Below are 23,867 nucleotides of genomic sequence, written 5' to 3' on the forward strand. Positions count from 1 at the left end.
TCTCAAAAAAGACATTGAGATGAGAAAGTTGCGTGCAACAGTTACGAGCTAAAAGATACATCTCTTGTTCAAAAACACAGCTACCCTCATCACAGAGAGGAGGTGGGGGAGAGGGGAGCAGAGAGGAGGTGGGGGCAGCGGGGGGCAGAGAGGAGGGGGGAGATCGGAGACAGAGACGGCATGAGAGAAATGAAGCTTGTTTGGCAGCCATGACACGGTTGACTGGTTGACTGGTTGACACGCAGAGTGGGGTTGAGCATCACTAATCTGGCTGCGGAATATTTCTCTCTAATTGAACTCTGCCGGATGAGAGCGACAGAATCAATGACAGAGCTGATGGCTTATCTTGTTTGTCTGTTATCGCCATGACTTATGCCAATGATCTCCATTGATTTAAACATATTTTTATTCAATAAATGAATCTGGATTGGTAAACAAGTCATCTGACTTATGTTAATACCGGTCCAGTTCAAAGTAATAGAAGCAAAATTATATTTATCAAGTAATATTGATACATGTTGGTTATATATACATATTTTACATTAAAACATATAGTGACTAATTTAGACATGCATGGGTTTCTGAAGACCTATTCTACCCCGGATCTTCACGGGTCGAGTGTGGATCCCGTCCCGTCCCGTCCCGTTCCGTCCCGTCAAGGCCTACAGTCACGAGGCCATGCCCTGTAGATCACACCCAAATCTCACTAGCAATAATGGGAAACCCACTAAATGTGATATTTCCCTCATGGCTCATTAAGATGCAAATTAAATCATTTTCATAATGAGGCGATATTTTCAAAGACATGAGAACAGCAATTCCCCTGTAAATCAATTTCACCGCCATCTGTCGGTACCTCTCCATTCGGAGTATCCCATTTACAACTGGTTCAAATTACCGAACTCATCATGGACGATTGTGTCCCACCCGATTTAGAAGAGGCAGACTGATACAGACACAGGCTTGGGATTACAGACACAGGCTTGGGATGTTACAAGCAGAACAACAACCGTCAACAGTTTTATAACTTCCAGGACCGGCTAGCCAGTGGATTATACAGTGTTCCCGCTGGCTGGTGGACTGGTAACTCTAAAAAATATCAGTCCTGTCTAATTTTTGTCAGTCCCACTTACAACAAATAAAAAAATGCATGAAAATGACCTGGTTTTTATTCTGTCAACATCATGTTCAGTGCAATGAGTCCTCTCTGAAGTTAGTCAATTATATACACGTCATTCACACAAAGTTCAGGCACATTTTCTCTTTTGTTTTTGAATACTTGAGACTAAGTTGCTACAATTATATATTTAACCTCGAAGCAAATAAAAAAAATACTTATATGAATATCAACATTTGCTTCAGACTTGGGGGCAAATATTGGTTTCTGAGCAGGTGTAGATAAACCCCCGATTCTAAAAGCTGATCCGTTGAGCGGGCACAATAGGCTATCACAGCATGAACTGAAACACTGTTAATTTGGTCTTAAACCCCAACACCCTCACTAACTCTACTTCAATCACAACGGACTGAAGACAACTGAGGGGAGCCCGGCAAGAAGCGATCATAAATGTCAAAGATATCAAGTTAGATCAGATTTACAGCCATCTCATGTACCTGCCATCTCCAGCTCTTGGAGATACAGATCTAACGGCAACAGCAGCTACGTCTTCATCACAACACTCCACCACACAGAGACAACATCTCCTCATATCATCCTCCCCACCCACCAAAACATTTGATATCATAGACCCCCCAAAATATAATCATGGATATGTCCCTCCCCCCACCACCACCACCCATCACCTTGTCCCTCACCACCAGACAGGGAGATTTTTTCCAACCAAATAATAAATTAAGATGAATAAAAAAAACCTGTAAAAGGCATTTCCCCGGATTTATTGACAAAGTTTTTACTATCAAAATCCCTAAATATGAAAAAAGGCCTTGCCTTATCCAGGTGACACAACAAGCACCTGCCATGTCTCCTGGACACAGAGTGAGGGGCGGTCGGGTAGCCTAGTGGTTAAAGCGTTCGCTCGTCACGCCGAAGACCCGGGTTCAATTTCTGACATGGGTACGATGTGTGAAGCCCATTTCTGGTGTCCCCCTGCCGTGATGTTGCTGGAATATTGCTAAAAGCGGCGTAAAATCAAACTCACTCACTCACTCACTGACACAGACTGAAGTAATACCTTCACCTGTAGTGTCAGTAGAGACAAAAATAAATCACAGAATTTGTCATGAAAATCTTCAATATGCTTCTGAATCTGTTATGAAATAACACTGCAAGGCATTGTGGCCTGGTCATCTTCATCTGAAACATGCTCATGATTTTTTTTCTGAATCAAAAACTTGCCACTGAAAAAGATATTCATGAGAAGTACCAAGATGATTCATTACCAGCTAACTTTGTACCAAGGCACATCTGCCAGAGTTACCAATCTATACTCATTGACCCAAGCAGTCAAAGCAACCAGTGCATCACCCCCCCCCCAACCCGCAACTAGTGCGGCTCCTGAAGCAATGGTATGATCGGTATGCTTTCAGTGGAAGTGTTGATTAATGTACTCCAGGTCCCATAGTAACATTCCTGCAGGAAACATCCTTTGCAATCTGAGGTAACATAAACTTGGATGAACGAACAGCTCCACACAAAGTTGAAATAGTAAATATTATCCTTCATTCAAATGCCAACAATACTCAACCTGACAAGACTGAAATAAGTTCAGCCAAACACCAAGCCAAGTGAATGAATGTTATTTTATGTCAGTCAGCAATATTTGTGCTATATTATAGGAACTTGTCAATATGCATGTGGGCCAGGTGATGAGTTACCTCGTCTCCTTCTCATCTTTATCAACAAATACAAATCCCTTTCTCAGCTCTATCAACCAATACACATCCCTTTCTCAGCTCTACCAACCAATACACCACCCCCTTCTCAGCCCTTTTAACAAATACAAATCCCCTTCTCAGCCCTATCAACCAATACACATTCCCTTCTCAGCCCTATCAACCAATACACATCCCTTTCTCAGCTCTACCAACCAATACACATCCCTTTCTCAGCTCTACCAACCAATACACATCCCCTTCTCAGCTCTACCAACCAATACACATCCCCTTCTCAGCTCTACCAACCAATACACATCCCCCTTTTCAGCTCTACCAACCAATACACATTCCCCTTTTCAGCTCTATCAACCAATACACATCCCCCTTCTCAGCTCTACCAACCAATACACATCCCCCTTTTCAGCTCTACCAACCAATACACATCCCCTTCTCAGCTCTACCAACCAATACACATCCCCCTTTTCAGCTCTACCAACCAATACACATTCCCCTTCTCAGCTCTATCAACCAATACACATCCCCCTTCTCAGCTCTACCAACCAATTCACATCCCCCTTTTCAGCTCTATCAACCAATACACATTCCCCTTCTCAGCCCTATCAACCAATACACATCCCCTTCTCAGCTCTATCAACCAATACACACCTCGTTCTCAGCCCTTAAACTTCGGACATGAAGGCTCTTTAAGAGGTGAGAGTTCCCTGATAGAATTATTTCTACTTTACTGTAAACACAGCCTTACTTCAGGGGATAAACATGAGTGTGATGTGCCCAGGGGACTGGAGCAAGGCTAGCGATGACGGCCGTCTTCACCTACCCTGCCCCACTGGCTGCCATGGCGACACAGAGGACATCGCTGCCCACTCTAAACCCCGCTCACAGATTCAATTCAATTTTTGTGAAGCTGGAGTGTTGGAGAATTTCACATTTTTTAGATGAAAGGACTCAACTCTGTCCAAGTCTCATCAAATATTCATTCTGTTGGACCTTATTCTTGTGGATCTTTTTCAGGATATTTTCAAGCGTTTGGTGCTGCATATTGGATGCGACTTGGATTGTCGGCTGTCTTGTGTCAGGGAGAGCAGAGTGGTTACGTCAACCGGCCTCTGATTCAGAAACAGAAGAATGTTTTACACAGGATGCAATCAAATCCTTATTACTTTATGACATCTGATTCAATCTGTGAGATCTTCAAATTTCAGAATGAAAACAAAGTGCTATTTATTCAGAAATGATTCTAAAGCAAATATATTTCTCAAATAAATGAGTCAGGTCCCCATCATCACTGCAGACAAGCAGAGTGCCAAAAACCACATGGCGCACTGTCACCACAATTCTCTGTGCAGAGTTGTGTCCCTTGGGGTGCCAGAATCCTATGAACATACCACTTTTGCCTGAATTATTATCCTTGGTTTGTCTGCAACAAACCCATCCTCATTTCATCACAAAAGTGGCAAGATGTCTGAGACCTGCTTATTTTGGGTTTTAAATATTTATATTTTCTATACTGTTCTTGAAGGTTCGCCTTAGGCTGATTTCCTGCCAGGTGTTTACAGAAAACGTCAGTAAGAAATCAACTAAAAATAAATGATTCAGTTATCCTCGTCATGATAAAGCTTTTCGCTTGAAAAACCTAACCTAACTGTTTCCTTCAAAAAATAACACTAACATCACACGATAAGGAATTTCTCAATGAACCAATACAACTGTATTAAGTCTGTCACGGGTACAAAATAGTTTATAATTATATTAACCTACTTGTCATATCATTCATTTATTAAATCTATCACATTTCACAATGTCTGAAATACCTATTCCATTTGATTTTATCATTTTTTTATCTATAGATTAAAAATATATTCACTTGACACTATTTCTCGCAATGTTATTGAAAATAACATTCTCGGACACACTTCGACAACGGGTCCTCACGGGCTGAAACGTCTTTATTTACAAAGTAATAAAATCATCAAAAATGTATCTATAAAAGTTGCCAAACTGACATCTTAGTTATTATTTCCAACTTTTCGTGCGATCGCATTTCGTAAGTCAAATGACATCTCGGCTTTCGTCACCTGGATTTCTCGGAACGGACACGATGTCTTAATGCCAAAATATATGCATAAGAAATCTTTGTCACAGCTCGTAACCTAGCTCTATGCATCCATAAAGTTCCATATTTTTAATATAGATCGCGATTTCATGCTAAAACGTTCAGAATAACATGATTTAACCCAAACCTTTCGCCAAAGTCTGAAAATTATCGTTGCTGTAATTTGATTAGCTGCCTTAGGTCACGTGCTTAAATTTGACTAATCACGAACCTTGTAGCAGATTTTGTCTGTGAAACAATATAAGTTTTTTTAATGTATACTGACATGGCAGGACGTATGTGTTATTCATACGAAGCTTTGAAAACCGAGGTATTTCCTCATGTTAGTGAGTGGACAGCCACTATCATCGGGAAATGGGTGATGACAGATATTATTTGTAATTCTTTTTAAAATAATGTTCCAACAACGTAAACAAATGAAAATTAAAATGAAATAGGTAAGTGGATTTTATGAATTCTTATATTTGCCGAAAAAATCGTTAGATTTGGGCTAAATTTGGACGTTATTAATGTTTTAGCTTACATTATTATTTATTTAAAACGAACTTTATTTAGTTGATCATGAATTATTTAAATAATGAAATACACATAACTTTCATATTTATAAACAATAGGATTAATTAGACCTTTCTAATAGTGTATGGCCAAACATGTAGTAGCAAAGATGTTAATTTCAGCAGATAATTCATTGATAAATGTTGGTTTCATCTATCACACAAGAGTCTCTGGGAACTTGGTGTCACAGCAGTAATCTTCTGGTTGGCTGGTGTTGAAAGAGTTAAACGTTGCCCATGCTGCCAAAATAGCAGCGTCTTTCATGCATTTCCACCCATAACATGAATATCATTATGTTGCCATTTGTGCACAGGCTGAGTGCCAGGGATATAATAAAATGTTCTTGAAAAATTGAGTTATTTTACTCTTATTACGCCAGGATATTTTTTTTCATACCTACCTAACTTTTTTGGACAAAATTCAGGTAAAAAAAATGTGAGGCTTTTTTTTTTCTTTTTTTTTAATTGGCCTGCCTCACTTTTGAAATGAGTTTGAAATCCGTAAACCAAGAAATAAAAAAAGTGTCGCCTAAGGATATGCATCATTCCACTGGGGAAGGGGTGGAGGGAGTCGCATTGATTTTGATCCGCAGTTTTGGCTAGGGGTCAGCAGTCGTATTAATTTAGAGATGCATTAATTTCAAGATTTAGAGTATTTATGTCCTATTTACAGGGGGATGCAATTGCTTCCATAGCACAAGTAAGACATGTTTTTTGTAGTGTGCAGGATTTCACCAGATGGTCTCCAATCCACTGTAGAGTCCTGGCACATGTCAACATGATTGAATCAATCGTCTCCGGGATTGATGGGGCTATACATCCCAATCACCTTCCCAGATACCTAAAAACCACTTTATTTTCTTCTACAACCTTTTTAGTTTTGCCAGTGTTGGTGTTTTTACAATTATCATCGGTAAGTACAAAAACTATTGCTCGAAATACCGGATTCAGTTCCAGTGGGAATTGAAGTAGAGGAGTATTTTTTGTAACACTGGGACAGTGTCAGTGTGTGCTGATTGTAGCTTAAGTAATGCTGTGGCAGGAGCCTCCCTGTGTGCTGATTGTAGCTAAAGTAATGCTATGGCAGGAGCCTCCCTGTGTGCTGATTGTAGCTAAAGTAATACTATGACAGGAGCCTCCCTGTGTGCTGATTGTAGCTAAAGTAATACTATGACAGGAGCCTCTCTGTGTGCTGATTGTAGCTAAAGTAATACTGTGACAGGAGCCTCTCTGTGTGCTGATTGTAGCTAAAGTAATGCTGTGGCAGGAGCCTCCCTGTGTGCTGATTGTAGCTAAAGTAATACTGTGACAGGAGCCTCTCTGTGTGCTGATTGTAGCTAAAGTAATAATGTGACAGGAGCCTCCCTGTGTGCTGATTGTAGCTAAAGTAATACTGTGACAGGAGCCTCTCTGTGTGCTGATTGTAGCTAAAGTAATGCTGTGACAGGAGCCTCCCTGTGTGCTGATTGTAGGTAAAGTAATACTGTGACAAGAGCCTCCCTGTGTGCTGATTGTAGCTAGAGTAATACTGTGACAGGAGCCTCCCTGTGTGCTGATTGTAGGTAAAGTAATACTGTGACAAGAGCCTCCCTGTGTGCTGATTGTAGCTAAAGTAATACTATGACAGGAGCCTCCCTGTGTGCTGATTGTAGCTAAAGTAATACTATGACAGGAGCCTCTCTGTGTGCTGATTGTAGCTAAAGTAATACTGTGACAGGAGCCTCCCTGTGTGCTGATTGTAGCTAGAGTAATAATGTGACAGGAGCCTCCCTGTGTGCTGATTGTAGCTAAAGTAATACTGTGACAGGAGCCTCTCTGTGTGCTGATTGTAGCTAAAGTAATACTGTGACAGGAGCCTCCCTGTGTGGTGATAGGGAGGGGAAAGTAATACTGTGACAGGAGCCTCGCTGTGTGGTGGAAGGGTGGGAAAAGTAATACTTTGACATGAGCCTCCCTATGTGGTGGAAGGGAGGGGAAAGTAATACTGTGACAAGAGCCTCTCTGTGTAGGAGGGGAAAGTAATGCTGTGACAGGAGCCTCTCTGTGTGCTGATTGTAGCTAAAGTAATACTGTGACAGGAGCCTCTCTGTGTGCTGATTGTAGCTAAAGTAATACTGTGACAGGAGCCTCCCTGTGTGGTGGAAGGGAGGGGAAAGTAATACTGTGACAGGAGCCTCCCTGTGTGGTGGAAGGGAGGGGAAAGTAATACTGTGACAGGAGCCTCTCTGTGTGCTGATTGTAGCTAAAGTAATACTGTGACAGGAGCCTCCCTGTGTGGTGATAGGGAGGGGAAAGTAATACTGTGACAGGAGCCTCCCTGTGTAGGAGGGGAAAGTAATGCTGTGACAGGAGCCTCCCTGTGTGGGAGGGGAAAGTAATGCTGTAACAGGAGCCTTCCTGTGTGGCAGGGGAAAGTGATGCTTGACAGGAGCCTCCCTGTGTGGGAGGGGAAAGTAATGCTGTGACAGGAGCCTCCCTGTGTGGTGTGACAGGAGCCTCCCTGTGTGGTGGAAGGGAGGGGAAAGTAATACTGTGACAGGAGCCTCCCTGTGTAGTGGAAGGGAGGGGAAAATATTTAGAGTACCATAATCCAAACACACATCACATCCAACCAATGAGAAACCTACCACATTTTGCCTCATCTTGGCTCTTCTCGCAGTCGTCGTCACCGTCGCACACCCACTGGTGCGGGATGCAGATGCAGTTGCCGCATGAGAAAAGGTGCTTGGGGCACATACAGGCAGGTTCCTCCACAGCAGCAGCCACTAGAAACAAGGGAACGTGAAACTACAGGCATGAACACAAGCTATTCAAACAAAACATTCACCAGAAAAACTACCATGCCACATAACGGTCGTAGCACTCAAGATAATATGGCTGTGAGGACTGTAGCATTGTTGCCTAACTTACGATGATCTTAGCACTATAACAGTCAGGATAATAGGCCTGTGAGTGTTGAAGCATATTGGCGTAACTTACAATGATCTTAGCATCATAACAGTCAGGATAACAGGGCTGTGAGTGTAGAAGCATTTTGGCCTAACTTATGATGATCGTAGCATCATAACAGTCAGGATAATAGGGCTGTGAGTGTTGAAGCATATTGGCGTAACTTACGATGATCTTAGCATCATAACAGTCAGGATAATAGGGCTGTGAGTGTTGAAGCATTTTGGCCTAACTTACGATGATCGTAGCATCATAACAGTCAGGATAATAGGCCTGTGAGTGTTGAAGCATATTGGCGTAACTTACGATGATCTTAGCATCATAACAGTCAGGATAATGGGGCTGTGAGTGTTGAAGAATTTTGGCCTAACTTACGATGATCGTAGCATCATAACAGTCAGGATAATAGGTCTGTGAGTGTTGAAGCATTTTGGCCTAACTTACGATGATCGTAGCATCATAACAGTCAGGATAATGGGGCTGTGAGTGTAGAAGCATTTTGGCCTAACGTACGATGATCGTAGCATCATAACAGTCAGGATAATAGGGCTGTGAGTGTTGAAGCACCTTGGCGTAGACTCACCATGATCATAGCACTATAACTGTCATGATAAACGTTGTAACACTCTATGACAGTGGTGGCATCACAACAAACGTCATCATTGGGCTACAAATGTTCGTTACATCATCTTTAGAACCAACAATTCTGATGCCACAGATAGGACCTTGAGGCTGTGACTATGGACATTTTTCACTTAAACACAGACATACCACTGCAAACCGTTGTTAAATGTTACTTGCGCTAAACATGACTTGATTTCGTTTTCAGTCTGTTTGCGGCTACAGTTTCTGTGAATATTGACCCTGACAGGAGATGGCCCATCTGGCAGGCGGGTCACATACAAGATGCTGATAACAGTATTAATGTAATATATATGTGCATTGTATGCCTGGGTTTCATGTCAGGTTGAAAAGATGACACAAAATTATAGCCTATGCCTGTCAACACTGCAGAATGGCCGCTGAGATTGACGGTGTGCAACCTAGCACAACAAAAAACCTTGCAGCACACGCAGCCCACAACACTACACCGGCGTATCCATTACCCTATCACACAATAACAAATATTCAAATGTGGATAATTTGTTTCTGAAGGTCAGTCTTTAGAGACAAGGTCAGTGCACATTTATTGTTGAATACATCATGGCAACGTGTCACTTCCTCTCCCATTTCACAAGTTTATCCCCGTCCTCATAAAGATCACTGTATAAGTCATCTGAGCAGAGGACAAAGTTTCTTAGAGGGTAAAAGCTCCACAAATCATGAATAAACGATATGATCACCTAACTCATTAATCAGTCTTAGGTTTCTCACAATTTATCACTGAGGATCAACTACACAGTAATAAATACATGTGACAATTACGCTTCATGTTGTATTATTGCCATGATAAAGAAACCAATCAAACTTCACTCAAACGTTTAGTTCAAATTACATATCGTATTTGTCATAATAAGCGCCACAGGTGCTTAGATTATTATTTATATGATATATTATGTGCATTTATTGAAACACAACAACATAAGTTTGTCTTCAGTTCAGAGTCCAAGCAGTAGCCATCAAACTTAGTTGATGACACTGTGAGGCATAAGGCAATTACAAAGCCCATCTTCACAGCTTCCTATTCTGAAAACAAACTGCCTTATCGTACCTCCATGTGAGAATGATAGCATCTGATTGGTTCACACTAACTTGATAAAATATTATATATTCTGCCTGGGAATGAAAGAAATTTCTCAGCGGAAGAATAAATCCCTTATACCCCACCATGAAGACAGGTTGTACGTGGATCTGAACAGGAGAATAAATCCCTTATCCCTGCTTTGAAGCAAAAAGCCACATGCTTTTTCCAAGTCAATGAAAGTCAAGTGACACAGCACGTTAACCTCAACTCAATTGAACAGCTGCTTTTTATCAATTTTGAATTTGTTTTAATTCTTTTACAATGGCTAATAATAACATGTTGGTATTTAAAGGTAAATAGGTTGTAGCAGTATCACATGGGGTATATGTGGTTTTATGTGTCCCTTGTTCAGTTTTATACCACTCACCGGCATAAAACCTAACGTGGTATGAATAAAACCACATATACCATGATATACCCCCAATGATACTGCTACAACTTATACTATACACCAGAGTGAGTCAGTGAGTATGGTTTTACGCCGCTTTTAGCAATATTCCAGCAATATCACGGCGGGGGACACCAGAAATGGGCTTCACACATTGTACCCATGTCGGGAATCGAACCCGGGTCTTCGGCGTGACGAGCGAAAGCTTTAACCACTAGGCTACCCGACCGCCCCTCTATACACCAGAAAATACAGAACACATTTCAGGTCTTAAGTAGGGGTGCTTACACAGATTACTTACAGATAGGTCTAGAAGTAAGTCATGGGGGCTTCTCGGATCACAGCAGGATTAGACAAGGCCACTAGTTCGTTAGCCTGTGACAAGGGTAAACCTAGGACACGTTTTTTCCCAAACTGTAGCTCTTTTACACAAACAACTTTTCCAGAATGATCTATGGACTATCTGGATAAGCTCAACATGTCTATGTCTGTGACCTCACTCTTCAAACTGTTCCAAACTTATCAAGTCAACAGCCACACTACATTAACCAAGTAGGGGTTCATCAAACAATTGGACTTTTTTAAGATACTATTTACCTTCGAACATATCTAAGAGATACTATTCACCTTCCAACATATTTCAGTTGCACCCATGCCCTTCTTCGTTCCCTCCTCTATTGTCTACAGTGCTATTTTCATGACAACTATCTGACAGGGTTATCTCCAGGCTTACAGACAAGAGCTCTTGTCATTTGCTTGGCTTCTGACTATAACAAGGGTCTTCAGCCACAGATATATGTGTAGTCGATGCCAGAATAAAGCAGAATAAAGCTCTCGTCTGATGACTAGCCTCAGGGTCAACACAGACAGTGGTATCAGACACAGTCTTGTCTACCTAACTCATCTAAATCAGATTCATCTAACTCTACAAACTGTAATTCTAAATTGATTTGTCAACATTACTGTCAAGTGCGTTAAAGTTCACTTCCATCAATGTTTTCAAATAGATCAATCTTCGAGTTGCCCCTGATAGCAATCTGTCCACTCACAGATACTGTCCTTATTCATCCTGACATAAACATGATCTAGATAAGCACATAATTCAGTGAATACATGAAAGAAAGTCATGAATAATTCATTTCAAATCATGAACATAGTATATAACACTCATAAGAAGATAAGGAACATTCCATGTTTTTCAAATGGCCATGACCATGACAGATTAGAGAAGGAAAGTAGTATATCATTTAATGAAAACAAAGGGAAGTAGTAGTATTTAAATTTCAAATATAGAAGGAAATTAGTATATCATTTAATAAAGACATAAGGGAGGTAGTATTATTTAAATTTCAAATATATAGGAAAGTAGTATATCATTTAAAAAAGACAAAAGTGAAGAAGTACATGTATTAATTAAATTATATATATCAAAGGAAAGTAGTTTATCACTTAATTAACACAAAGGGAAGTAGTATTAATTAAATTATAGATATATATCAAAGGAAAGTAGTGTATCACGTAATTAACACAAAGGGAAGTAGTATTAATTAAATTATATATATCAAAGGAAAGAAGTGTATCACTTAATTAACACAAAGGGAAGTAGTATTAATTAAATTATATATATCAAAGGAAAGTAGTATATCACTTAATTAACTCAAAGGGAAGTAGTATTAATTAAATTATATATATCAAAGGAAAGTAGTTTATCACTTAATTAACACAAAGGGAAGTAGTATTAATTAAATTATAGATATATATCAAAGGAAAGTAGTATATCACTTAATTAACACAACGGGAAGTAGTATTAATTAAATTATATATATCAAAGGAAAGTAGTTTATCACTTGATTAACACAAAGGGAAGTAGTATTAATTAAATTATAAATATATATCAAAGGAAAGTAGTATATCACTTAATTAACACAAAGGGAAGTAGTATTAATTAAATAATATATATAAAAGGAAAGTAGTTTATCACTTAATTAACACAAAGGGAAGTAGTATTAATTAAATTATAGATATATATCAAAGGAAAGTAGTATATCACTTAATTAACACAAAGGGAAGTAGCATTAATTAGATTATATTTATCAAGGCAAACCATGGTATTGTTCGTTGATCACCTTGTCAGTTTGGTAACAATAGAATAGCGCACATTCCGGGGTAAGCTTACAAATACCTCCACAAGATGCTCTGTAGTGTCTTCCTTTCTCAAACGAAACTCAACACGCGCAGCTGTCCTGATTAGTCAAGATGGATAGTAGTAGCATATCCACTTATTCTATTTTTTTATTATGTAAAAGAATCATTTAAACTGTCCGGGCAACTTGATTGCACATATACCTGCCGGTGTCACCACCCCTTCACTGCTGGGATCATCAAAACCTTAACCCTTCACAAGCCAAGTAGTATCTATGTTAGACATTACCATGGAAACAATGAAATAACGACACAATGTGACAACCAAAGCAGAAGCACGTTTTCACTGCTTCACTTTACAGTTGATCGTCCAGGGTTGTACAAGGATGATCTGAGGATGATCTGAGGATGATCTGAGGATGATCTGAGGTAGGTCTAAGTGAGTATGGTTGGGACATTGATGGTTAAAGAGCACATGAGACAGCTGGCAGGCTATGTGGTCCGGAGGGAAGACTAAGTACTCACGTAGACAAAGGGGAAAGAGTGGCCCTGCAAGAAAAGACTAAAGTGTTCCCTAGGGAGTCTCCATGGCGTTAATCGGCCAACTTTATTTACACCAAATACCTCGTCTCCTGACGCGAGACTACCAAACAAAGCAGTGTAGAGAAGGGGGTGAAACTGTAGACTGTCAGCCAGGAGATAAGACGTGTGACTGATTTTATCAACCAGAGGCACTCAAAGGTTCAAAATCTCCTCACCCTGGTCCTGACTTCAAATGAGGCCTCCCCTAACCATCAGAAGCCTCCAGTGTACAAGAACCTCCCCCATGATGCGACGCTCCCAAAATCCTCAGTCTCAATAAACTCCCCTAAACTTATAAATCCCCTTTCCAAAACCCTTAGACTCCCCAGCCTGTGCCAGAATATGCTCCCAGGAACATGGTACAACCATGCCCAGGAACATGGTACAACCATGCCCAGGAACATGGTACAGGCATGCCCCGGCACATGTACAGCCATGCCCAGGAACACGGTACAGCCATGTTCAGGAACATGGTACAACCATGCCCAGGAACATGGTACAACCATGCTCAGGAACATGGTACAGCCATGCCCAGGAACATGGTACAGCCATGCCCAGGAACATGGTACAGCCATGCCCAGGAACATGGCACAGCCATGCCCAGGAACATGGTACAGCCATGCCCAGAATATGGTACAGTCATGCCCAGAACATGGTACAGCCATGCCCAGGAACATGGCAGAGCCATGCCGAGGAACACGGTACAGCCATGCCCAGGAACATGGCAGAGCCATGCCCAGGAACATGGCACAGCCATGCCCAGGAACATGGTACAGCCATGCCCAGGAACATGGTACTCCGGTGGGCTCATACTTCTGTCTTTCTGAACATTTCAAACACAAGTCAATTAAGTCCTATCATACAAACAACGAGTGACCAACTATCAATGCATTGCAATTATCCATTGGCCTATTGAAATACCTCCCTGAATTGAATTAAACCATGGTTCCTTTGTCTTTGATCGTGGTCTAACTAACTGACACAGAGCTGACCAGCACCCTAACATTTGTCAGTTGTCAGTCAGTTGCCGAGAAATATGTACTGAGCAATCAGGTCAACAATATTTACCATAAGCCCCTTCTTTAGCCGACACTCCTGGGACCAACATGGCTTAGATGGTAAGTATGAAGTGCCGTAGGGCAGTGGAACAGTTCCTGACACTCCTTGAACCAATATGGCTTAGGTGGTAAGTATGAAGTGCCGTAGGGCAGTGGAACAGTTCCTGACACTCCTGGGACCAACATGGCTTAGGTGGTAAGTATGAAGTGCCGTAGGGCAGTGGAACAGTTCCTGACACTCCTGGAACCAATATGGCTTAGGTGGTAAGTATGAAGTGCCGTAGGGCAGTGAAACCGTTCCTGACACTCCTGGAACCAATATGGCTTAGATGGTAAGTATGAAGTGCCGTAGGGCAGTGGAACAGTTCCTGACACTCCTGGAACCAACATGGCTTAGATGGTAAGTATGAAGTGCCGTAGGGCAGTGGAACAGTTCCTGACACTCCTGGGACCAACATGGCTTAAATGGTAAGCATGAAGTGCCGTAGGGCAGTGGAACAGTTCCTGACATTCCTGGGACCAACATGGCTTAGGTGGTAAGTATATATCATCCCAAATTAGACTTAACAGGAGATATAGTTGGATGAGATCAAGTGATATTTTTAGGAGACCCGTGAAGATTGCGGGCGAGAATAGGCCTTCAGCAACCCATGCTTGTCGTAAGAGGAGAAAAAACAGGATTTGGTGGTCAGGCTCGCTCACTTGGTTGATGCATGTCATTGTATCCCAATTGTGTGGATCGATGCTTGTGATACCAATCACTTGATTGTCTGGTCCAGACTTGATAATTTTCAGACTGCTATCATATTGCTGGAATATTGCTGAGTGCTGCATTAAACAACAATCAAACAAACATTTCCTTGGAGATATCGCTGCAAAGAAATTGCATCACAATGCTTTTGTAGATTATTGTGACGTCATCACTAATCTCTCTTCCTCTCTCAAGATTTTATACCTTTATTGCCTCGTGTTGATATAGTTGAAATCTAATACCCTCAATGTGTCCTTTATCTGGTGTGCATCAGTTGGTATAACCCTGAACAGTATGTTAGTCCTCATCAATGTCAGCCAGAGGACTCTCAATGTGACGACCTTCCAAAACATTTACCATATTGTTAAAACCAACACTCACAGGTGTGGGGAAACCAACAATCACAGGAATGGTGAAACCAACAAGCACAATGTGGTGAAACCAACTTGCAGAAGTGTGGTGAAACCAACACAGACAGGTGTCGTGAAACCAACAAGCACAGGTGTGGTGAAACCAACAATAACAGGAATGGTGAAACCAACACAGACAGGTGTGGTGAAACCAACACTCACAGGTGTGGTGAAACCAACAAGCACAGGTGTGGTGAAACCAACAAGCACAGGAATGGTGAAACCAACAAGCATGGGTGTGGTGAAACCGACAAGCATATGAATGGTGAAACCAACAAGCACAGGTGAGGTGAAACCAACAAGCACAGGAATGGTGAAACCAACAAGCACAGGAATGGTGAAACCAACAAGCACAGGAATGGTGAAACCAACAAGCACAGGAATGGTGAAACCAACACTCACAGGTGTGGTGAAACCAACAAGCACAGGTGTGGTAAAACCAACAATAACAGGAATGGTGAAACCAACAAGCACAGGAATGGTGAAACAAACAAGCACAGGAATGGTGAAACCAACAAGCACAGGTGTGGTGAAACCAACTTGCAGAAGTGTGGTGAAACCAACAAGCACGGGTGTGGTGAAACCAACATGCACAGGAATGGTGAAACCAACAATCACAGGATAGTGAAACCAACAAGCACATGAATGGGGAAACCAACAAGCATAGGAATGGTGAAACCAACAAGCACTGGTGTGGTAAAACCAAAAAGCACAGGATGGTGAAACCAACAAGCACAGGTGTGGTGAAACCAAAAAGCACAGGATGGTGAAACCAAAAAGCACAGGTGTGGTGAAACCAACAAGCACAGGAATTGTGAAACCAACAAGCACAGGTGTGGTGAAAGCAACTAGCACAGGTGTAGTGAAACCCATAAGGTCAGGTGTGGATTAAAACTGAGAATCCCAATCACAGCAAATACGGGACTCAAACCCGCCCCATGTTTACCAATTTCCCAAGGCTACTGGCGCCATAAGAAAGTCTGTGACTCGCTTCCATAGCATTGATCTTCACTCCATCATTCAGCACGGCGAGGACCCAACAGATTCAATTAGTTTTCATACGCCTGCCTGTAGCCTTTCCTTCAAACTTATTCAACCACAGCTCAGAGTCGTAACACAGCAGCAAGCATGTGACTTCCAACAAGCTGTTATCTCCAGCACTGCTTGAACCATGAAACTCAATGTACAGACAAAATAACCCACCACTAACTACATCCTTTCCCACTGTATAAATGACTGTGACAGCGTGAGTAGATTATATGCCGCTTCCAGCACCATTCCTGCGGTATCACAGCAGGGGTATCGTGTAGCTTTACACGCCATGCCATTGATGGGAAGTCCGGTTTGTTTGTTGTTTAACGCTGCACTCAGCAATATTCCAGCAATATGACAGCGGTCTGTAAATAATCGAGTCTGGACCAGACAATCCAGTAATTGACATTGTAAGCATCAATCCACGCTATTGGGATACAATGACATACATCAACCAAGTCAGCATGCCTGACAAACCAATCCTGTTAGTCGCCTTTTACGACAAGCATAGTCGCCTCTTACGACAAGCATTGGTTGCTGAAGACCTTTTCTACCCTGGACCTTCACTGGTGGGGAAGTCAGGTCTTCATCTTGACCAGAACCTCACCCACCTCGCCACTCAATAGTGTTTTTGGCAGTGTAATTAAAATAGCCTCATCAAGGAATAAAGTGATGAAAGCTCGACATCATACACAATTTGAACAGCCTCATTTACCCAGCCACTAACCTCAAACTGAACAGCCCCATTTACCCAGTCACTGCACTCCATACAGATCAGCCCCATTTACCCAGCCACTCTATGCCCTACTGAACAGCCCCATTTACCCAGTCACTCCACGCCCTAATGAACATCCACATTTACCCAGCCGCTCCACCCCCTAGTGAACATCCCCATTTACCCAGCCAATCCATGCCCTACTGAACAGCCCCATTTATCCAGCCATGCCACGCCCTACTGAACATCCCCATTTACCCAGCCGCTCCACCCCCTACTGAACAGCCCCATTTACCCAGTCACTCCACGCCCTAATGAACATCCACATTTACCCAGCCACTCCACGCCCTACTGAACATCCCCATTTACCCAGCCAATCCACACCCTACTGAACAGCCCCATGTCTCTCTGAAAGACTTGTCTCGATAATTAATAGTTTCAGATATCCGTTTGTATAACAATCAATGTTGTTTAATCCTACAGAGCACTGATTGGGGCTTTGTGTGATACATCATCATGGTAAAAACAACAAAAATATAAATCATTTTTAGATATTTTTGGAAAAACAGTGATGTTTTGGTATTACTTATCTATTTTAAAATATTTACATTTAATCTTTTCTCCTATACATCATTGCTAAAGGACGAAAATATCTACAGGCTGCCAAATGTTTACCAGATATCTGTACAACGCTGGCAATATTCACAGACATATCCGGTGCAGGGCAGATATAGTCTGATAGTCCTTGTCTTTCATACACAGCAGAATCTGTAGACTTTCACCCCAGGAATCAACTTACCAAGAACACGTTCATGGATCTGCCCACACATTCACATGAACATATTTCCATCTACAAAATCTCACATTGTGGCAGAGAGGAGGCTCCATACAATACATATTTACCTCTACACAATCTCACATTGTGGCAGAGAGGAGACTCCATACAATACATATTTACCTCTACACAATCTCACATTGTGACAGAGAGGCGACTCCATACAATACATATTCACCTCTACACAATCTCACATTGTGGCAGAGAGGAGACGCCATACAATACAAACTCACATTTCCCTTATCTCCTGTTAGGAACTGTTGTCTATTTCCCTTATCTCCTGTTAGGAACTGTTGTCTATTTCCCTTATCTCCTGGCAGGAACTGTTATCTATTTCCCTATTTCCTGGCAGGAACTGTTGTCTATTTCACTTAACTCCTGGCAGAAACTGTTGTCTATTTCCCTTATCTCCTTCCTAGAACTGTTATCTATTGCCCTATCTCCTGGCAGGAACTGTTGTCTATTTCCCTTATCTAAAGGCTGGAACTGTTATCTTGTTCCATTATCTCCTGGCTGGAACTGTTATCTATTTCCCTTATCTCCTGGCAGGAACTGTTATCTATTTCCCTTATCTCCTGGCTGGAACTGTTATTTTGTTCCCTTATCTCCTGGCTGGAACTGTTATCTATTTCCCTTATCTCCTGGCTGGAACTGTTATCTTGTTCCATTATCTCCTGGCTGGAACTGTTATCTATTTCCCTTATCTCCTGGCAGGAACTGTTATCTATTTCCCTTATCTCCTGGCTGGAACTGTTATCTATTTCCCTTATCTCCTGGCTGGAACTGTTATCTATTTCCCTTATCTCCTGTTAGGAACTGTTATCTTGTTCCATTATCTCCTGGCTGGAACTGTTATCTATTTCCCTTATCTCCTGGCAGGAACTGTTATCTATTTCCCTTATCTCCTGGCTGGAACTGTTATTTTGTTCCCTTATCTCCTGGCTGGAACTGTTATCTATTTCCCTTATCTCCTGGCTGGAACTGTTATCTTGTTCCATTATCTCCTGGCTGGAACTGTTATCTATTTCCCTTATCTCCTGGCAGGAACTGTTATCTATTTCCCTTATCTCCTGGCTGGAACTGTTATCTATTTCCCTTATCTCCTGGCTGGAACTGTTATCTATTTCCCTATATCTCCTCCACAGCGTCCCCTGCTGCAGATCTATCTTCCAGCATAAACCCAGCGTCAAGGAGTCAAATACACTCTGCCAAGAATCCATGAATAATTTGATGATCCTATCATAAAGATTCCGGAGCTGGCATCGGTCAATACAGAAGTGATATCTGTGTTTGAGGCAAGCTGACTTGCCGCCGTGCTTCAACTATGTGTGATATCTGTGTTTGAGGCAAGCTGACTTGCCGCCATGCTTCAACTACGTGTGTGATATCTGTGTTTGAGGCAAGCTGACTTTCCGCCGTGCTTCAACTACGTGTGTGATATCTGTGTTTGAGGCAAGCTGTCTTGCCTCCGTGCTTCAACTACGTGTGTGATATCTGTGTTTGAGGCAAGCTGACTTGCCGCCGTGCTTCAACTACGTGTGTGATATCTGTGTTTGAGGCAAGCTGACTTGCCGCCGTGCTTCAACTACGTGTGTGATATCTGTGTTTGAGGCAAGCTGACTTGCCGCCGTGCTTCAACTACATGTCATGTTGTCACTGATTCGACAATTGGAGTAGAATCTCCAATGAATGTGCAGGTCGCTCTGCACGGAAATTGGGGTGCTAAATATACTCAACTGATGGATAGAAGCAATTTCTTGACTCATTTACAAACACTGAGCTATACATAACAATGTGTTGGGAGAATTTCATTGAACAAAGCAATGAATATACAAGAACTACATGAACTCTCTCCATACCAAAATAAAACTGCATGCCATGTATGCAAGGGTCAGATTCTATCTGCAATCAATGCCATTTTGTCCATGACCCTATGCCAGACTTTACATGACCCTACAGAAAAAAGTACAAAAACAACCTTTGTCCTGGAAAATAGCTCAGATTTTTTTCCCCTTAGCTTTAACTTTTTTAGATCTATCCTCCCCCTTCAACCTGTTAACTCAAGCCACAGTTGCAGCAATCAGGATGTCTGTCTGTCTGTCTGTCTGTCTGTCCATTCATGATTACTCTGGTGTCCCCCGCTGTGATATTGCTGGAATATTGCTAAAAGCGGCATAAAACTATACTCCCTCATTCATGATTACTTAATGTTCATGGTGGAAAAACATCTTCCATATCTAGCCAACTTCATATAAGTGAGTCGCATTGTCCACTTGTCCAACATACAGAAAACCCCTAAAAAATGGCAGTTTGGTAAGGACTATAGGACTAGTGTCAATTTCTATTTATGAGTGTCCAAGCGGTATCTTCAATGAAGGGTGCAGAGTTGAGTCCCTTGGGCATTCCAGAAACCTTTGATTATGGGTTCGAATCCCTATTCACCCAGATTATGTTTCAAGGTTTGCCAGTACCATATCTGTGCTCGTGGGTTTCACCAAAGTGGTGAATGTCTAAGACCCGCATAACATCTTCAGACGAAATCTCTTTTTTAGAGAGACTAAACCAAATCTCTACTCAACTCTAATGAAAGACAAACATGACACAATGGTAGTGAGTGAGTGAGTGAGTGAGTGAGTGAGCTTGATGAGGGAGGAAAGTCTGACTTATGTGTGACTTCTACGTACAGACCCACGCCATGCCTCACAATGTAACAGTTCTCAGTGCACTCTGTGTCCAGCCAGCAGGTGGCGTTGGTGAGTCACGGTTATAATAGGGCTGAAGCTGGCCCAGCGTTCTCCCCCACGTAATGAGCTTGTCACACTTCTACATCGTCTTCTCTGTAATCGCACACTGTTGTTGGGTTCAGGCACTGTCACAATGGTCACAATTGCCTGTTGGAGCAGCCATAGTCCGAGTCATTCAGCTAAACGCTCTGCATTATCCAGCTGTTTCAGACTGATTAGTGTGTGCACAAACACGATTACCGACATCATCGGCTCCGTCAGCACATGCATCATGGGATTGCAGCACCGTCGGTTACTATTTGTAGAGAATTGTCGATTCAAGGCAATTCACACCAGTACATCATGATTCACAGCCAACACTCCAAATAGAGTCTTTAGATTTCTAGTGTTTAATTAAGTTTGAGTTCGGCTTAATTAGGAAGTGCTTTATATCGGAAAAAGCGTGAATCTTCTGATTGATTTCCAGCAGGGCCAAAATCTGATTTGAAAATGCCTTTCATAAATCTAACCCATCAACATAGATTTATTTCAATTACATTTGAACAAAAGCTGTTAATTACTTATTCCTCTCATCCAAGTATTTTGAATTTTTCATGCGCTACACGAAATAGAGGGACATGTTTTCTAAGCGACCAGCTACTACTCAGTCATAATGTCCATCAGATGTATGAGAACAGATCCAGATTTAACCAGGACAATGGATAAAAGTGATCCTGTATTATTTCCACTAGGACAATGCCACAGTTCAGCACGAGGACCATACCATAGTTAGGCACGTGTACCATACCACAGTTAGGCACTAGGACAATGCCACAGTTCAGCACGAGGACCATACCATAGTTATGCACGTGTACCATACCACAGTTAGGCACTAGGACAATGCCACAGTTCAGCACGAGGACCATACCATAGTTATGCACGAGGACCATACCACAGTTAGGCTTGGTTGGTTGGTTGGTTGTTTTGTTGTTTTATGAGCATTGATCCACGCAATTGGGATTAATGACATGCATCAAATAAGTCAGTGAGCCTGATTACCCAATCCCATTAGTCGCCTTTAATGACAAGCATAGACCATACCACAGTTAGGCAGTAGGACATAACTTCAGTTCGGTACGAGAACCATACAACAATCAGGCACAAGGACCATACCACAGTCAGGCACTAGGACCATACCACGGTCAGGCACTAGGACCATACCACAGTTAGGCACTAGGACCATACCACAGTCAGGCATGAGGACCATACCCCAGTCAGGCACTAGGACCATACCACAGTCAGGCACTAGGACCATACCACAGTTAGGCATGAGGACCATACCACAGTTAGGCACTAGGACCATACCACAGTTAGGCATGAGGACCATACCACAGTAAGGCACTAGGACCATACCACAGTTAGGCACTAGGACCATACCACAGTTAGGCATGAGGACCATACCACAGTCAGGCACTAGGACCATACCACAGTTAGGCACTAGGACCATACCACAGTTAGGCACTAGGACCATACCACAGTTAGTCACTAGGACCATACCACAGTTAGGCACTAGGACCATACCACAGTTAGGCACTAGGACCATACCACAGTTCAGCATGAGGACTATTCCACAGTCAGGCACTAGGACCATACCACAGTCAGGCACTTGGACCATACCACAGTTAGGCATGAGGACCATACCACAGTTAGGCACTAGGACCATACCACAGTATAATAATTATTTTAAATCTATCAATAAAATATCATAAATTAAGTACATGAGTACATATGAATGATAAAACAGGTAGGTTCATGAAGTTATATCTTATTTTGACGTGGCTACGGCCTGGCTGGTTAACTGGTCTGCGGTGTTGAAAGAACTAAGATCAGTTTGGATGATCCATCTTGTTCCAGAGGGCGGTTTAGGAATGACTGTAACTAGTGGTTAGTCTGACACTGCCTGGCTTACAGGAGCACCACCTTGACAGGTGTACAAGTCGGGGGAAACCTAGCATGCCGCCTCCCCAGTTAAACAGATACGTTGTTGACTGCCAGCTCTTGTCTCCGTGTAAGCAGAAGCCATACTCTCCAGCCTGACACAACAATGTCCCCTCCATCACCTCTCAAGTACCTTTGCCCAGACACAAGACTCTTGAACACGACACCCTCAATACCTGTCTGGTAACAAGATACCCATACAACAGACATGAAAAACAATAAAATTCTGGTATTCTGTACCACATGCTTGTTCCATTTAGTTCAACAGACGAGATATGTCCTTAGTGCCCCATATTGGTTTCCTTGGAGATTTAAGGACAGACTAGGACCTCAGTACCCCATGCTTATTTCCATGGAGATTTAAGGACAGACTAGGACCTCAGTACCCAATGCTTGTTTCCATGGAGATTTAAGGACAGACTAGGACCTCAGTACCCAATGCTTGTTTCCATGGAGATGTAAGGACAGACTAGGACCTCAGTACCCCATGCTTGTTTCCATGGAGACCTAAGGACAGACTAGGTCCCTTGTACCCCATGCCTGTTACCATGGAGACCTAAGGACAGACAAGGACCTCAGTACCCCATGCTTGTTTCCATGGAGACCTAAGGACAGACTAGGTCCCCTGTACCCCATGCCTGTTACCGTGGAGATTTAAGGAAATCAGATCTAACACAGCTGGTTACAACAGCACATACAGCAATGTGAGATCTGCTGTGCTGTTGCACCCAGCTGTGTTCTGTTCCCCTGGGAACAGCATTTTTGGGTCTCCTATCCACCAAAAGAAAACCTCATTGCCAAGTACGAAACCAGGCATAAACTGGTAACCCCTAATATCATTGGAAAACACTGCTAAGTGGTACGTCTTTGCCTGACTGCACTGAGAGGGGTCTGAAATGTAATTACTCCCGTGCTGTGGCCGCCCACTTCATCAGATCCTTCAAGCAAGATGCTCCCAGCTCTCCATAAAATACCTCCATTAGAGAAAATTGCTATCTACGCCTGTTCCCAAGCCAT

The 23,867-nt window shown here is 42.3% G+C and overlaps 1 protein-coding gene across 1 annotated transcript in view; it reads right to left on the minus strand.

The window, feature by feature from the left end:
• LOC139466817 (low-density lipoprotein receptor-related protein 4-like) overlaps window positions 1-23,867 on the minus strand; it is a 138,283-nt gene that overhangs the window by 70,469 nt on the left and 43,947 nt on the right. Inside the window, exon 2 of the mRNA XM_071248514.1 lies at window positions 8,151-8,288. Within this exon, the coding sequence (XP_071104615.1) occupies window positions 8,151-8,288 (138 nt within the window). The remainder of the gene's footprint in view (window positions 1-8,150; window positions 8,289-23,867) is intronic.

The sequence above is a fragment of the Haliotis cracherodii genome, unplaced genomic scaffold, assembly GCF_022045235.1.
Source record: "Haliotis cracherodii isolate W230 unplaced genomic scaffold, xgHalCrac1.p SCAF_19, whole genome shotgun sequence".
NCBI classification, from domain to species: domain Eukaryota; kingdom Metazoa; phylum Mollusca; class Gastropoda; order Lepetellida; family Haliotidae; genus Haliotis; species Haliotis cracherodii.